The sequence below is a fragment of the Gopherus flavomarginatus genome, chromosome 3 (genome assembly GCF_025201925.1).
Source record: "Gopherus flavomarginatus isolate rGopFla2 chromosome 3, rGopFla2.mat.asm, whole genome shotgun sequence".
Lineage (NCBI taxonomy): Eukaryota > Metazoa > Chordata > Testudines > Testudinidae > Gopherus > Gopherus flavomarginatus.
The window spans coordinates 199,243,201-199,260,099 of NC_066619.1; the positions used below are offsets into that span (position 1 = coordinate 199,243,201).

The 16,899-nt window shown below is 46.5% G+C and overlaps 1 protein-coding gene across 1 annotated transcript in view; it reads left to right on the plus strand.

The window, feature by feature from the left end:
• The window catches only part of ARHGAP10 (Rho GTPase activating protein 10), a 248,895-nt gene that overhangs the window by 218,566 nt on the left and 13,430 nt on the right, over positions 1 to 16,899 (plus strand). Inside the window, exon 21 of the mRNA XM_050946362.1 lies at positions 8,590 to 8,730. Within this exon, the coding sequence (XP_050802319.1) occupies positions 8,590 to 8,730 (141 nt within the window). The remainder of the gene's footprint in view (positions 1 to 8,589; positions 8,731 to 16,899) is intronic.

The window sequence follows — 16,899 nt, forward strand, 5'->3', positions numbered from 1 at the left end:
AAGTGCTGAGCCTTAACACCGTTGGCTTCAAAGCAGCACATTCTCTCAGTCACATTCTACATGAAATAGCTTCTCTCCCTCTTCCTGTAGACCCAGAGAGCCTTAAACACGGGGAAATCAGTGTGGTCTCACACGTGAGGGAGTGGTTGGTGGGAGAGGGAAGCAGGCTGTGGAAAATATGCATGGAGGACTTTTTCAGTCCTGGTGCACCATGGAATACTGTACTCTGCACAGCACTCCCTCTTTCTGCATGTGTTGGGGAAGGCTGTGGGCTGGGGAAAGGGCAGTGGACTAGCTGGTGGATTTGCCACTGCATTGATCTGCTAGCCACAACTATCCCAGGAGAGATTGTGCATGGAAAGTGGACTCTGCTACAGGCCTTAATCTGCAGCAGCTGCTGAGGAATAGCTCCACTGATAGTTCACAGTTTGAGGAGGAGGATTTCAGACTGATTCCTAGCCCATTTATCTGAAACTTTGCACAGTGATTGAGGAATCGGACAAAAAGTACTGCAGGAAAGGCAACGCGGTGAGTCTCGAACGCAATGCTAGTGTGTCAATACTAGAACTGGTCAGAAAAATCTTGACTCAGCATTTTTGTCAGAACAGTAATTCAATTTCATGGAAGATTTCAGGATTTAGAAATTTGTTTTCATTCTAATTCAGAACAAACCCCCAAAATTTTGAAATCCTCCACAGAACCAGGGGCATTGGAAAGCCTGAGGCTGCTGAGGAGCCAGCCAGGCAAGCTGGCAGGAAGCCAGGTAGGTTTAAATCTGCCTGACAGCCAGGGTTCTATCAGAAACTGACTGGTTTCCAGCAGAAGTTCATCAAAATCAATGTGGTTTTGTGGAATGTTTCAATTTATACACACCAGCCAGTTCTCCGCCCAGCTCTTGTAAATACCATTCTGAGCCTAAGGCAGATGGAATGCAGGAGAATCTGGTTTCTCAAGTTTCTGCCGATGTTTATAACTTGTGGGTAGTAGTTGTTGGAGATTAATCACGGTGGAGCTACTAATTATCTATACAGTGAATAAGGGAATGGATGACTTCATTGCTGCAGAAGAATCATTGGCTTTGTTTCCTAGGAGGGCATTGCATCAGAGTTCAAGATATTTCAGATGCTCCAAAGTTATTTTCTATCAATAAAGCAGTTTTCTTTAAACAGATTATCCTCAGTTACATATGATAGACTAGTCCATGGCAAGGAGAACTTTTTGTGATCTCACCCCCACCACACACACCCAACACACACAGAAAAATATTGATGTCTCTTGAGAAATAGCTGCTGTCACTCAGTGTGCAGCAGTAGTCAAACGAGCTAACAATGTAGGGAATCATTAAGAAAGGGATAGATATTTGGGCCCCATTTTGTGGGCTTTCTCCAGGTGCTTTATGCTTCTGTGGACTGTTTGGTCAAGCTCAGCTGGATCCGATCAAACCTGTCAGCTTCGGGCAATGGGTGTGTCAGGGCTGTCTGCTGTCAGGCCAGCTGTACACTGTGGCCATTGAGCCTTTCCTCCATAGGAGGTTGACGGGGTTGGTGCTCTGCAAACTACAATTGTGGGTGTTCCTGTCAGCATACACCGATGATGTGCTCCTTGGGTCTGGGGCCCAGGCGACCTGCTGCCGGTGAAGGCCTGTCAAGCCATCTCCTCAGCGGCCTCCTCCACCTGGATCGAGCTCTGGCCAAATGTTTGGGGATGGGTGACAGGCAGACTCCCTCCCACTTGTTCCTCAGGCCATTCAATGGAGTCCAGGTCTGCTGCTCTATCTGGATGTTTACCTTTCTGCCACCCATCCCTCTCTGCCAGAGAACTGGCAAGATTTAGAGGGCGGGTGGCTGAGCGGCTGCAGAGGTGGATGGGACCGCTACGGTGCCTTTCCCTGTGGGGGAGGGCACTGGTGCTCAATCGGTGGTCCTATCCATGCTCTGGCACTGGCTCAACATCCTGAGTCAGGCCCCAGATATCGTGGCTGGGCTCCAGAGGTGTGAGGGAAAGCCTGGCACACATCTCCCTGGAGTGCACCAAGTTGCAGCCCCTTTTGTGGCTCCTCCAGAACCTTCTGTTAGGTTCCAGCTGCACTTTTCCCCACACCTCCTGATCTATGCACATCCTGTCCGTGGCCCCACAAAGTCATGAGACCTTCTCATCAACCTCTTTCGGTGCTGGCTAATATGGCCATTTATAAAACCAAGTTGAGGATGCTGGATGGGGAGGTGCTCTGCAACTGTGGGGCCTACGTCCGTTCTTTTGCTCCCTTTGATCATACATCTGGGCCCGTTCCTCTGGGCCATGTCCGCTGGCTCCCTAGAAACCTTTGAGGAGCAGTGGGCACGGTTCGGGGTTCTCTGCTCAGTGTCTCCCTCAGGATCCCTGCTTATGGCCTTATGACCTCACACCTGTCCCTGTTTTCTTATTAGATGTTCCCCAAAATCATTTGAGCCCTGTGTTTAGTCACTCCTCCTTTTAGGCTGGGGGAGGGGCTTTCAGATGTGCCCACCCACTTCCTGGAACTCATAGGTGTTCATTCTGTGCACTGTCACAGTTGCTCTAAGTTAAAATGGCCAAATACTCCTGTTTAAAAACTGTGTTCTCTTTCTCACTATTCAGGTATTGCAAAGGCTGTTTCTCCAATTCTATCTTTAGTCTGAATGGTAAAATATTACTTTTTAACATACTTTTAAGTTTGTATTTCCTTTTAAATTTATAACTTGTGTAACTCCACACAGAAAAGGGAATTGTCCTCGTGATGTGTCGTGTCCCCTCTGAAACTGGAAGGGAAGTGTGTTGTGACTCAAGCCATAGAAATTATAATTGGATCTATTTGATATTCCTGGATTTGAAGCAGACTTTGGTGTGTGACTCCTGTCACTTAATCGCTCAGTACCTCAGTTTTCTTCATGCCTAAAATGAGGATGAAACTTTCCTGCTTCAATGTGTTGTTTTTTTAAAGCCCGGTGAAATCCTTGGTACAAGGCATGAAGAAGTGTAAAATATTTTATTGCTTTAATGAAGAACAGCTGACACAATGTGATTTCTTTTTTCTGTGTTGTGTAGACTCTAAAGCTGAGCCAGCCAGCCACCTAGTTTCATCCAGTGATCATTTGAAACAGAGGAATGTGAAATCACTCACAGCTGAAGCATTTGCCACTGTGCTCCTGTACTGAGTTGCCTAGGGAAATGCTCTCTTTGTGATTTTGTAGATGAAGGTGAATAACAGTAATATTCAGCCTTGTTAAAGAAGTAAATGTTTAAGAACACAGCAAAAAATGCACAGAGCTCCTAAATGTTTGTTTAGTGTTCTAGAGAGCTACTGTTGCTGCTGTTAATTATTTGTATTACTGTTCAGGGACCTCTTGTTCTAGGCACTTCACAGTAGTGATACTCAAACCTCGGTGTTCAGGAGCCAAGTTAGTAGTCAACATTACCCAAAAGAGCCACAGTAGTGTGAATTCATTGTTTCCTTTCCTATAGTACCATAAATTCATATTTAAACAGTATGATGGGAAATATTTGGTTTATATAGATTACAATACCACTATTATATTATCAATGTGACTGCATTACAGTAGACACAAACTGTATTATGTGTGTGCCTCTTGTGAAATGCACAAAAGAAGTTTGTATAATAGTGACCAGGGTTACATTTGACCATACTGTTTGTTTTGAGTGAATCTTTGCCCTGATCAAAAACCCTGTTCTGGAGCCTCATGGTTTCATCAGAATATGGAGTCTCCCTCTGTCCTGCAGGCAGTTTTCTTGTCCACTTGCTGATTTGGTAGGCAAAAAGGTTCCTTATTCCTCCAAAATCCTGTCTCATTTTGTTCCTCTCTCTTTCTTCAGCTTCGTCTCCCTGACTCATCTAATCTCTGTGTTTTTAAATGGCTGAACTAACACCTCATGTTTGTTCTCTTTTCTGGGGAAATTCCACTGCTCCAAAATCCCCTGCCTGAGATCACCTGGAATTAATTGGATTCTTCCAGCTCAGGCACCTTACCTTAGTATACTTATTGCCTTGCCAGAGAACAGTCATTAGAATGCTAACAACTTCTTTTGTTTGTCTATAGCTTCACCTAAATAGGAGTGTGTGATATATGACAGGGTCCTTGTCAGTCCGTGGTTAGTTTATTACATAACAAGAGTTAGAGTTATACATAGAGCTCATAAAATAGATCAGAATTCATAAGCTGTCCATAGACAGATTCCCCAAATCATCACAGAGTGCCTTTCTGGATGTCTGTGAGCAGTGGGTGAGGAAACTAATGATAAAAGCAAAGCAACAGTAAATCTCAGGATGGCTGAAATCCTGAAGAGAAAAACCATTGTCAAAGGAGCTGTCAGAAGGCAGAAGAAGGAGGAAATAGCAATGTCCTGAACACAACAAAAGTCTTGGAGATAATTACTCCTATTTGCCTGCCTACCAAATGAATTCACATCAGCCTTGTTATGTCTACAATCAGTCAGCTTATCTCTCTGGAAAACTGAAGTGGTTCCTTTCTGTAGCTTTGGGTGGTGATGCAAATTCACAGGCTCTGTACAGGTGGCAGGTGACTTTAATGACAGTCTTGAACCTTGTTACGTTCCTTCTGTGTGATTATCTGAGGTCTTTAAGTTATTTTAGGGAAGAACACATTTAAACAGCTTTAAAAAAGACATGATCCAATTATACAGCAATCATACGCACTAGTTGTGCTCATTTTTGTATTGTTTCATCACTGTCACCCACTCAGTTACTGCAGTTTTTGGAGGTATTTGGCACTTGTTTTAATTCTGCCTTTTGTGGTACAAGGACAGTAATGCCCACCATTTTTGCAACTCCATTGAAACAGGCACGATTTAACGTGACTCTGAGGTCATGTGTTTCCTACAAGAAACAGGGTTGGCTATCACCTAGACGGTCTTCAAAAAGTAGGTTAGGCAGCTAGAAACACTGCACTAGAATCACTGTGTCATATTATATGAGATGAATGGTATATATGTTACAAGAGGGAGTGTTATAAAATAATGGGCTATGCATTGCAGACTATTTTCCTCTTTCTCTTACAGTGGCTCTTTTCAATCCAGGGAGTACAATTACTCTTGGTTTCTGGAAGAGGAACAGTCTTTGGTCAGCGGTTAGCTGTAGCATACAGATATACATATACTTTATTTTGTTCTAACTAAATTATAATATGCTTTATCCTAGGACAGCTGTTGTAGATGTATGCTTTAGATTTACCAGACTGCCATGAAAGATCATTGCACTAATGTGTTAGCTGCTCCACTGAGACGTCACAATCTAGGTTTAAAGAAACCTCTGTTCCAGTGTTGGCTGATCCACTTCTGTACAAATGAAGAAGATTTATGTGTGCTCTATGTACTGTACATGTTCCTTCCGAGTGGTGGTGGGTCTTTTTCTTAAGCCCTTTGGATGCTGTCCCTTGCTCTGGCTCAAACTACAACAGTCCAACAGTAGAAACTGCATCCAACAGTGTATCTCCCCACCCCCCACTTCACCAAAAAGTCTAAGCTTTCATACAGCAAGAAAGTTTAATATGCATGGAGTGTGTTGTCTGGTGCTGGAGAATATTGGATGGTATATTGAATCAGAAATAGCCAATACCTTTTGATACATGTTGTATTGTAATAAATCATTTTAAAAGCACTTTCACGGGGTTCTGTGTGAGGAATATAGTGTGATATGACAGACACAGGGCTGCCAAACACTTCTATGAAATAAACCTGTTTCCTAAAAAGTTAAGAGTGTAGATTCTTTTCACAGGCTCTCTGTCTTGCTTGCTCTGAAGATAAGAGGCTCCTTAGTAGCTGTGTTACCTTAGGAACCAACCAGATAAACATCCAGTAAAATCTTGTTTTCAGGAGTTTGTTTCTGAATATCAGTATGAAATCTCTAGCTTATTTTCAGTAAGGCTCCCTCCCTCCTCTCTCCCCCCACCCCCCATTCTCTATACCAGACAATAACGTTTCTTCTCAAAGAGAGATGATTATGTCAGGGTTTTTTTCCACAGGAAACGCATTGCATTCATTTCAGCCTTTAGGCGAGTAGATTTGTTTAACAGACTGTGTTAAATTTGACATAAGATATACTAGTAGGTTTTTATTATCATTTTGGTAAGCAGGGCTTTTCTTACGACTTTATCTTTAAATATCTTTTTATGTAAATAACTTTATCATAAATATCTTTTTTTAAAAAAATCCTGCAGTAGGGGGCTTCTGCAGCACAGCATTTGGAAGATTTTTTTGTATTGAGTTAAAACTTCTGTTTAAAAATAGAATAAAATCACTGGTTCTTTAGGTAGTCAAGTATAGTAAATAAAGAAAATCCAAAATACAAGTAGGTCAGGTGTCTGCTTCATATTTTTGTTATTAGTGATTGTTTCACCATGTTATGTTCAGAAATAGGGTTTTTCGTTGCTGCATCATAGACCATGAACTCTTGATCTGTAACCACAAGCTGAAACTGACAGGCAAATTCAAGAGCAGTACCGCAGTGCTTTCTCTACAGCTGAATCGTATTAAGAGAATACATCAAAAAGTGGGGGAGGGAGTAGCACAGAGCTCAGAGGTGCCTGCAGTTCTAAAGGTTTTTCCACTGGAAATATGGGATTCGCATTAGGCTTGCAGAGAATGTATCTACATTTGTATTCAGTTTTACACTGTGCCTCAGGTGGAGGGCAGTGCATTCTTATTGGTTGATACTACACAAGATGATCAGTAGTGTAATTCACATAACATGAGACATACATATTGATCTGAGCATTTCATTTCTTCCCCTACCCCTCTCCAGACACATTTTCCCCCCACCCCGCCAACACTCAAAGGGAACCCATCTTTTATGTTGTGTGCGTCCTTGTGAATTATGTTTCTGGATGAGAGATTTTTAGTGAAAAAATGAAAGTTTTGTTTCTAACCCCTCCACCTGGTCCGTCTCTCTCACGCACAGACAAAACTAGTTGTTTTTCACTGGTACAACTGGTCAAATTATTAGAAATAAAGTAATACCTTTGGTATGGGTTTTTTGTTTTGTTTTTTAAAGCAAACATTCATGAATGAATGTGTTTATTATTCACTGGTTGAGAGCCAAGGATGCCAAATCTGATCTGCAGTTCTAGAAGGCACTTCATTTGGTAGAACATCCTCAAGCTGTTGGTGGTTGCTACATGTAGTGGTTTAAGTGGGTGCTAACATACTTTAGTTTTGGCAATAGAGTAAACAAACCCAGAATATTTTTTTTCCCTTTCTCTATACTTTATACGGGTTTCAGAAATCAACCTGGCACTGGTTTTAAAGTGGGAAATGTTAAAAGTAAATAAAAACAATATGATGTTTTAAAATGTTGGGCTTATTTAAATACAAACATACTTTAAGACTCTCAGCTGATGTAAATCATCACTTAGCTATTGAAGTGTGCGAATCGGGATCTTAATATTTTCAGGAATGTACAAGTCTGCGCCTTACGTAACCAGTAATGTAGTCAGACTAGCATAGTTAGCCCTCCAGGATGATTGATGATGCCTGAATGAATGTAACTAACATGTTTGTCATTTGAACTGTGTTTTTACATAGGTGTTGCTTGCACTTTAGCACCTTTAGTCCAAAAAAGAAACAGATGTTCATTTTTTTTAACCACTGGGCCTTATTTGTGTGTCCTGAAATGATATTCAAACTAGGGAAAAAATTCAGGTTTTTGTGTCTTAGTTTTTTTAATTATGAAATTCCTCCTTCCTGGCACATGTGCACTGAGGCATGCGCACACACAATATATAATATTCTTGGATGGTAAAGTCATTGGGACTTCTCATCAGCTCTGTTCACGGATGAACACATTGTTTATGTTCAGCAAATAAGGTTATGAAAAAAGTTTGGGTTTCTTTACACTTTGTCTTTCAATGCAAAACTTCATTGTGACTCATAAGTATACAAGTTTCCATTTTCCAAAGATTCTGGTTGGTCTGAATCTTCAACAAACTGCCCAGGTTGTGTGGCCTCTGGATCTCAGTCCAGAAGCATCACAGTGAGCATTGTTATAATATCACTGTTGGGAGAGGCTTTGTTCTTTTGACATCTCCACAACCCCTGACACAGGCCATGAAGGCCCATGCCGTGCTCAAATGTGACACTAGTGCTGAGAGCCAGCATCATGATCCCACCATTGTTATAGCTGCAACCTCTTTTGAAAGCCTCCAGCCGCACATGGCTTAGTGCAGTACTGAAAAGATCTTAAAATAGATTTGTCAAAACTTGTGAAGGCATAGGTAGTGGCAGCTCAAATAATAGCCTGCAAGATGTGGTTCCATTGTATCTGCCTTTATTACATAAGGAATTGGGAATGTTTGCATTTTTACTGAGTATATCATCAGTTTGAGAGATGTCTTTGTCCTGGGATGTAAGACATGTAGGAGAAATACTTTGTCAGGAAATTCAGAACCATGGCTGGAAAATCAGTTCAGCAACCCCACTAATCTTGAGTTTTAAGGAGTTCAGTAGTCCCTGTAGTCACAGACTCCCACATGGAATGTTTCTGATGTGAAAGAGAATTGCATGCAAGTTATTAATGCAGTCCTGAAAAATTTCTTCCCTTAGCCCCAGTCAGATTCGTTCATCGATGGTCTCATGGTTGAATACACAGTCCACCACAACACCTACCTCAGCTATCAAAACCCCAGCACCATCATCTTTCCCCTTCCCCACCTCTGCCACAGGGAGTGACAGACCAGCTGAAAGGTACAATATACATTTCAGTTTTTGTTGATGTCTTCTTTACTTCCTTCTCTCTCTATCATTGTCCTAAGGAAAAAAACAAACTTGGGTCTTAATGTACAATAGAACCTCAGAGTTAGGAACTCACCAGTCAACCACACACCTCATTTCGGACTGGAAATACACAATAAGGCAGCAGCAGAGACACCCCCCTCCCACCCCACAAAAGCAAGTACAGTGCTGTGTTAAGCATAAACTGCTAAAAAAAAAAAAAAAAAGGAAAAGCAGCATTTTTCTTCTGCATAATGAAATTTCAAAGCTGTATTAAATCTACTGTTCAGTTGTAAACTGTTGAAAGAACTATGTTTTGTTCAGAGTTATGAACATTTCAGAGTTACAAGCAACCTCCATTCCCGAGGTGTTTGTAACTCTCAGGTTCTACTGTAATACAGCAGTGATTTTCAATCTAGGGGTCCGCAGACTATGTCTAAGGAGAAGGGTCGTCATGACTATAGAACAGTGAGGAGTCCGATGGAGAAGAATGCATCTGAAGAAGTGGAATTTTTACCCACGAAAGCTTATAACCAAATAAATCTGTGAGTGTTTAAGGTGCCACCGGACTTCTGGTTGTTTTTGTGCATAACAGCCTAACATGGCTACACCTTGATATTTGACACCATAGAACAGTGGTTTTCAACCTGTGCTCTGCATCTGGGGGGCCCGCAGACTATGTCAATGATTTCCAACAGGGTCTGCACCTCTCTTCAAAAATGTGTAGGGATCTGCACATGACGAAAGGTTGAAAACCATTGTAATACAGAAACCACCACAACTTCAAGAATGTAGCCATTTGCAAGCAGAGAGGTGCCTCATGCTACTCAAGGTGGTAGTTATAACTGCTTGGGGAATGATGCCAACACTGTAAATTGTCTTGAGTGGACCTTTACTACTTCTTTGAGTGCTTGTTCACGTCCATTCCACATTAGGTGTGTGTGCGCTGCGTGCATGAGCCTGGGGAAACTTTTCCCTGAGTGGCGCCACTGCGCCGTGCATATATATCCCCGCTGGCCCGACCCCCTCGAGTTCCTTCTTACCATTCTGTGGTGGCTTTGGAACAAGCTCTTGCTCTCCTACGAGAAGCAATCCCTTAGCTTTAGAGTACTTAGCTGCTATCAGTTCATTAGCATTCTACTGTTGCGGACACTTGATAGATTAGGTGCTGGGAGGCTTCCAGCACCCGCCCTGGGCCGCAGGGTGTGCCACAGGCCCAGGGTTTTAAGGCTTGCGTCACATGCCACAAGCCCATGCCAGTTAATGACCCCCATGACTCCTGTCTATGTTGCCTGGGGGCAGCACACCAAACAGAAAGGTGTAAGATTTGCAAAGCGTTTAAACTTAGAACAAAGAAAGAGAGAGACTTTCGCTTGAAGCAGTTGTTGATGGAGGCAGCACTGCAGCCATCAGGCCTGGAGCGCCTGACGCTGGCTCCATTCTCCTCGGTGTGGAGTGCCCCGGAATCGTCAAGAGACCCGGTGCCGGATGAGCACTGCAAGCCGTCGGCCCTGGAGAAAAGTAGGCCCCAGCACCGCTCATCCTCCCCAGTGCGGCCCAAGGCCAAACTAAAAGAAGGGCGTGGACATTCCCCGCAAAGGAGACTGGCGCCATCTAAGGGCCCAGGCACTGGAAAGAGTGGGATGGACATTGTACCATTGCCAGTAGCGGTGGCACCAGTGCCACAAGTCCCTCTGAGTCCAGTCGTAAGTGAACAGTGGGCTCGAGAGAGTAATGGATCAGCCCTCCACGCCTGACACCTTTGAAGTGGCAAAGGACCTCATCAGGTTGTCGGCAGTGAGCCCTCTCCCAATCAGGGAGATGCCTCCAGCACCCGGGCCCACGGTGCCATCGAGGGGAAAGCCGACAATGGTGCACAGCGTTGTTCCCAGTTGAGCGTCGAGTCTGTGGACTGTCAGTTACCCCAGATGCGGAGGGAAGCCTCAGTACCAGAGGCAAGTCAGTGCACAGGGTTAGTGCAAGGGATCCGACACTCTCTGACACCCTCCAGAAACCGGCACCAGGAGAAGGTGAGCCGACCATTGCCCTAGGCTTCCGGAAGTCCCGGTCCCGGGCCAGATCTCGAGATCACTGATACCGGGTCCCAGTCCCAATTGGCAAGAAGCCGCTTGTTGACCTCCACCAGCACAGATCGACGGCACCGACATGGCCTTCGCACTTGGTGTCGCTGGAGTCCAGCGCTGACCTGAGCTGATACAGTTACCCGCACTGGGCACCGGACAGCAGAGAACACCTGGCTGGGTGACAATCCCAGTGGGGACTGCCAGGACACCTCTTCTGGACCCCTTGGGCCTACCACCAGCAGCAAGGGGCTCCCACCAGGGCCAGCTACTCGATGCACCAGTCCGGTCCCTGCACCGACACTCCTCCATGCGGGAAGCTATGATGTCCAAACCTTCGCCTGCGCCATCGCCGAGCGAGAGACCAGAGAAACCAGCACTGAGTCCAGTGCCACTCCAGGGTCAGCTGTCTGGGCCCGAGCTGGAAGCCCCTCCTTCGGGGGAGAGGGACCAAAGGGACCAGCAGGAGAAAGCTGAGCAGCTGCTGACCTCCTCGTCATCCCCGGATGAAGCGGTGGCAGGCACAGCGGTATCAGGACCTCCAGTAGACCACAGAGCTCACCAAGAGCTGCTGAGTAAGGTTGCACATAACTTGGGGTTACAAGCCGAGGAGATGGTGGAGCAGGAGGAACTTGTGGTGGACATCCTGAGTCCAGAGGGTCCATCCAGAATAGTGCTTCTGCTCATTAATACCATACAATCGAACTTCAAGACTAATTGGCAGACCCTGGCCTTCAGCCCTCCAATAGCCAAAGGTGTGGAATGCAAGTACTTCGCCCCATCAAAGGGGTACGACTTCTTGTTTTGCTCCCCAAGTGCATGTTCCCTGGTAGTCTAGGCAGTAAATGAGAGAGAGTGCCATGGGCAGCAGGTTCCAGCCCCTAAGGCCAAGGAAGCGAAGCGCCTCAACCTGTTTGGCAGGAAGGTGTATTCCTCAGGAGGCCTTCAGTTGAGGACTGCTAACCAACAGGCCTTCCTCAACAGACATAACTTCAACTCCTGGGCGGCAGTGAGGAAGTTTAAGGACAGCCTCCCACAGAGTTCCCAGCAGGAGTTTATGGCGCTGATGGACGAACGCAAGGCCGTAGTGAAGACCTCTCTCCAGGCGTCCTTGGATTCGGCGGACGCGGCAGCTAGAACAGTCATGTCTGGCGTGGTCATGCGACGCTCGGCATGGCTGCAGGAGTCAGGTCTGCCACCTGAGGCCCAGAACTCACTCCAGGACCTCCCCTTTGAAGGGTCCGGGCTCTTTTCGGACCAGATAGATGCAAAGCTGCATAGCGTCAAGGACTTGAGGGCCACACTCAAGTCGCTGGATATGCACACCCTTGCGACCCAAAGAAAGCCCTTCAAGCTGCAGCCGCCTCCTCAGTGTCACTACCAACCTTGTCCTAGGCAGGAACCTTATCGCAGGCAAATGGGGATAACAGGAGGCAGCACAATAACAACAACAGGCCGGAGCCAAGGCTCTAAACCAGGCTTTGGAAGGTGTGCTCAAGAACAGCATACCAGACCAATCACCGGATCCATCCCCTTGTTTCCTGGACTGCCTGTCCCGCTCCTCCCGTGCGTGGTCCAGTTTTATGTCGGACCTCTGGGTGTTACACACGGTGCAAAGCGATTACAGGCTGCAGTTCTCCTCCCTGCCTACCTCCAACCCCCCCTTCCCCATCCCTCTTCAGGGACCCTTCTCACGAGCGTCTCCTGGAAGAAGAGGTTTGCACCCTCCTAGAGGCAGGAGCAGTATAGTTGGTACCAAAGGACCTAAGAGGGAAAGGGTTCTATTCCCGCTACTTCCTCATTCCCAAGGCCAAAGGAGGCCTTCATCCCATTCTGGACCTGCGTGGGCTCAGCAAGTTCCTGGTCAAGGCCTGGTTCCGCATGGTCTCTCTGGGCACCATCATCCCTTCCCTGGATCTGGGGGACTGGTATGCTGCCCTCAACATGAAGGACACATAGTTTCATATCGCCATCCACTCGGCGCATCACCAAGTTCACAGTGAAGCGCAGGAATCGGTGATGCGCCGAGTGGATGGCGATATGAAAGTATGTGTCCCTCATGAACCAAGTTCACAGTTCACGGTTCTCTTGTTTGGCCTATCTACAGCCCCATGGGTGTACACAAAATGCGTGGTGGCGGTGACCTTCTTACGGAGGCAGAGGGTTTGAGTTTACCCATACCTCGACGACTGGCTCCGGCGGGTCGATCCAGAGAGGCAGTTCGGTCTCACGTGCAAGTGGCCCTGAGACTATTCTGCACGCTGGGGCTCCTGGTCAATGTCCCCAAGTCCACCCTCATTCCAGCGCAGAGAGTGGAATTCATAGGGGCGGTCCTAGATGCAGTACAGGCAAAGGCGAGCTTCCCAGTATCACGATTCCTGGCCATCCAGCAAGCAGTGAACTCCCTGTGCCAGTTTCCCACTACAACAGCCAGATGCTGCCTGAGGCTGCTGGGCCACATGGTAGCGTGCACACATGTGGTCAAACATGCAGACTGAGACTCAGGACGCTGCAGGCTTGGCTCGCCCATGTGTACCGCCCAGGTAGGGACCCCCTGGACTTGGTAGTGAAGTGTTGGACTCCCTACAGTGGTGGCTGTCCCAGACGGTGGTTTGTGAAGGCATCCCCTTTGGTCACAACAGCTGGACCTGACACTTGTGACAGACGTGTCAGACCTCGGATGGGGCACTCACCTTGGAGACCTCAAGATTCAGGGCTTGTGGTCACTCCATATCAATGTGAAGGAGCACAGGGCAGTTCGTTTAGCTTGCCAGACCTTTGAGTGGTCAGAGCATGACAGGTCTGACAGACAACATGACCGCCATGTTTTATATAAACAAGCAGGGTGGAGCCCGCTCCTCACCGCTCTGCCACGAAGCTCTCCTCCTCTGGAACTTCTGCATAGCCCACGCCATTCACCTCGAGACATCACATCTCCCGGGGGTGCGGAACGAACTAGCGGACCACCTCAGCAGGTCATATCGCATGCACGAGTGGACGCTCCGAGCGGACATTGTGTATTCGCTCTTCCGCAAGTGGGGGTTTCCCCAGGTAGATCTGTTTGCCGCCAGGGGCAACGCCAAGTGCCCTCTGTTCTGCTCATTCCAGGGCCGCAGCCCGGGCTCAATAGCAGATGTTTGCGATCCCGTTGGGAGGGGAATTAAAATACGCCTTCCCCCCGCTTCCTCTGGTGCACAGGATCCTGCTCAAGGTGTGCAGGGATGGAGTGGCAGTCATCCTCATTGCCCCGGCCTGGCCCCGCCAGCACTGGTTCCACCAATAGCTCCAGGAGCGTGGTGAAGTCCCGGTAACCCTGCCCCTACACCGGAACCTCGTCATGCAGGACGGAGGGCAGCTCCTCCACCCTGACCTGAAATCACTGCATCTGATGACATGGAAGCTCTGTGGCTGAAGGCTTTGGAATGCCAGTGCTCCCTCCCTATGCAGCAGGTTCTACTTGGTAATAGGAAGCCCTCTACCAGGGCGACTTACCTGGCCAAGTGGAAAAGGTTCTTGTGCTGGTGTGGGCCTCAACAGGTTGTCATGCCAAGCTCCGGTCCAACCATTCTAGAGTATCTACTGCATCTCAAGCAACAGGGGCTGGCCCCATCCACTATCAGGGTGCATCTGGCAGCCATCTCCGCCTTCCACCCAGGATTTTCAGGGGGCTCGTGTTCTCCCACTCAATGGTGGGGAAGTTCCTTACAGGACCTTATGTCCCCCAAGTCCCCCCATGGAATCTCAGCTTAGTCCTTTCTAAGCTCATGGGGCCTCCATTCGAGCCCCTTGCTTCCTGCTTCCTCCTCCATCTTTCCTGGAAGGTAGCATTCCTGGGGGCCATTACCTCAGCCAGAAGGGTATCTGAGCTGAGAGCACTCACCTCGGAGCCGCCATTTACAGTATTTCATAAAGACAAAGTTCAGCTTCACCAACACCCCAAGTTCCTCCCAAAAGTGGTCTCTCAGTTCCATCTAGGCCAGGATATTTGTCTGCCAGTGTTCTTCCCCAAACCCCATGTGGACCCAAATCACCGCAACCTGCACACCCTGGATGTCCAAGAGTTGGCGTTCTACTTGGAGCGCACCAAGCCTTTTCATAAATCTATGCAGCTGTTTGTGGTTGTGGCGGAAAGATGCAGCGAATCTTCTCCTGGATTACAGACTGCATTCGGGCATGTTATGACCTTGCAGGTGTCCCGGCCCCAGCAGTCATGGCCCACTTGACCAGGGTGCAAGCAGCTTCAGCGGCTTTCCTGGCACAGGTCCCTGTCCAGGAGATCTGCAGAGCAGCCACCTGGTCGTCGGTGTATACCTTTACGACCCACTACGTGCTCAACCAGCAGGCCCAAAAGGACATAGCGGTTGGTGGAGTGGTCTCTGATCAATTGCTCCATGACTCCTACCCTCCTCCAAAGGTAAGCTTGTGATTCACCTAATGTGGAATGGACGTAAACAAGCAGTCAAAGAAGAAAAAACGGTTACTTACCTTTTCGTAACTGTTATTTTTTGAGATGTGTTGTTCACGTCCATTCTACCACCCGCCCTCTTACTCCTCTGTCGGAGTCGCCGGCAAGAAGGACCTGGAGGGGGTCTGGCCAGCGGAGGTATATATACACGATGCAATGGTGCCACTCAGGTGGGGGCCCCGATGGGTGCCGCTAATGGAAAATTTTCCGACACTTGTGCATGCAGCGCGCGCACACCTAATGTGGAATGGACATAACACATCTCAAAGAATAACAGTTACGAAGTGGTAGGTAACCGTTTTTTCTTGCTCATAATGTATCTTATTTGCTGCTTTCCTCAACAATTTACTATATTACAGGTAGATGGTCCCTCCATCAAAACATACCTCCAGCTGTATTCCTTTGCCTTTCATATCAAATTCGAGCTTCTTGTTCTTGCCTTCAAGATTCTGCATAACTCTTTCACTGTCCATGTCTCTAATCTCATCTTTTTCTCCCCACTCCTTTCACTCCCTCTCTCTCCTCCCACTCTCATCATTGTGCCTTCTTCTTTGTTTTCCCCCTGCCTTCTGCCCAGGATGCAATAGGACTCTATAAGGTTTCCAGATAGCAACTGTGAAAAATAGGGTCAGAGGGTGGGGGGTTATAGGTGCCTATATAAGAAAAAGTCCCAAAAAACAGGAATGTCCCTTTAAAAATGGGACATCTGGTCACCCTAGGCCTCTATCATCTCATCTTTTCCTTCTTAAAACCTATCTCTTCTGTGATGCCCATCTGCATTACCTCTACAAACAAAGGACTGCTGTACTATTTACATTGCTAAGGAGCACAGTCAGACATACTAACAAATCCTCTGCACCGCTTTGTCATAAATGCTGTTTCTGGCCGCTTGTTACACTGTGCTACAGCTGTATTGTCCTTTTGACTGCAAGTTCACTGGGGCAGGGACAGTTTCTTCCAATATTTCTGTACAGTTTTTTTGCTGTGAGGACTCAACAAATGATGAATTAATAATGTGGTGCTTTGTCAAAATAATGCATTGTAAAGTATCCAGTTACTGTTTATTCAGGAAAGTATTTTTAAATAAGCCAGGCCAAAAAAGCTCTAAGATTTCTGGTCATGGTAGCTTCAGAAGTGCATAGTTATCCTGAAAAAATTTGCAGTGATATTTCATTATCAAACCTCTTCAATACATTTCTAGAATACTGTCCAAAATTTTACTTAGCACAGAACATGTTCTGTGGTTTTTTTAGACCGTTGTATGATAAGAAAGTACAAGAACAATTCAAATACAGGACTGCATACAGGAAGACTGAAAATGTGAGGTTGAAGTTGACTGAAGAAATGGGTCTCAATAGCTAAAGATTATTTTAAAATTAAGTACTGTATCCTTTACCCCATGTTTGTTTCATTGCTGATTTCCTTGGGCAGTGTTTTACATAATTTGTTTTGAAAGTGAGATATTCACAACTGTGTGTGCAGAGCTATGATTACATTTACAAACTGGCTATGCACAAGTTCAAATGGCAAGCTGTGAAATGAAATTGTGCTGTTTGTGTGTGCAAATTAGGAACACGCAATTGTGCACATGAAATT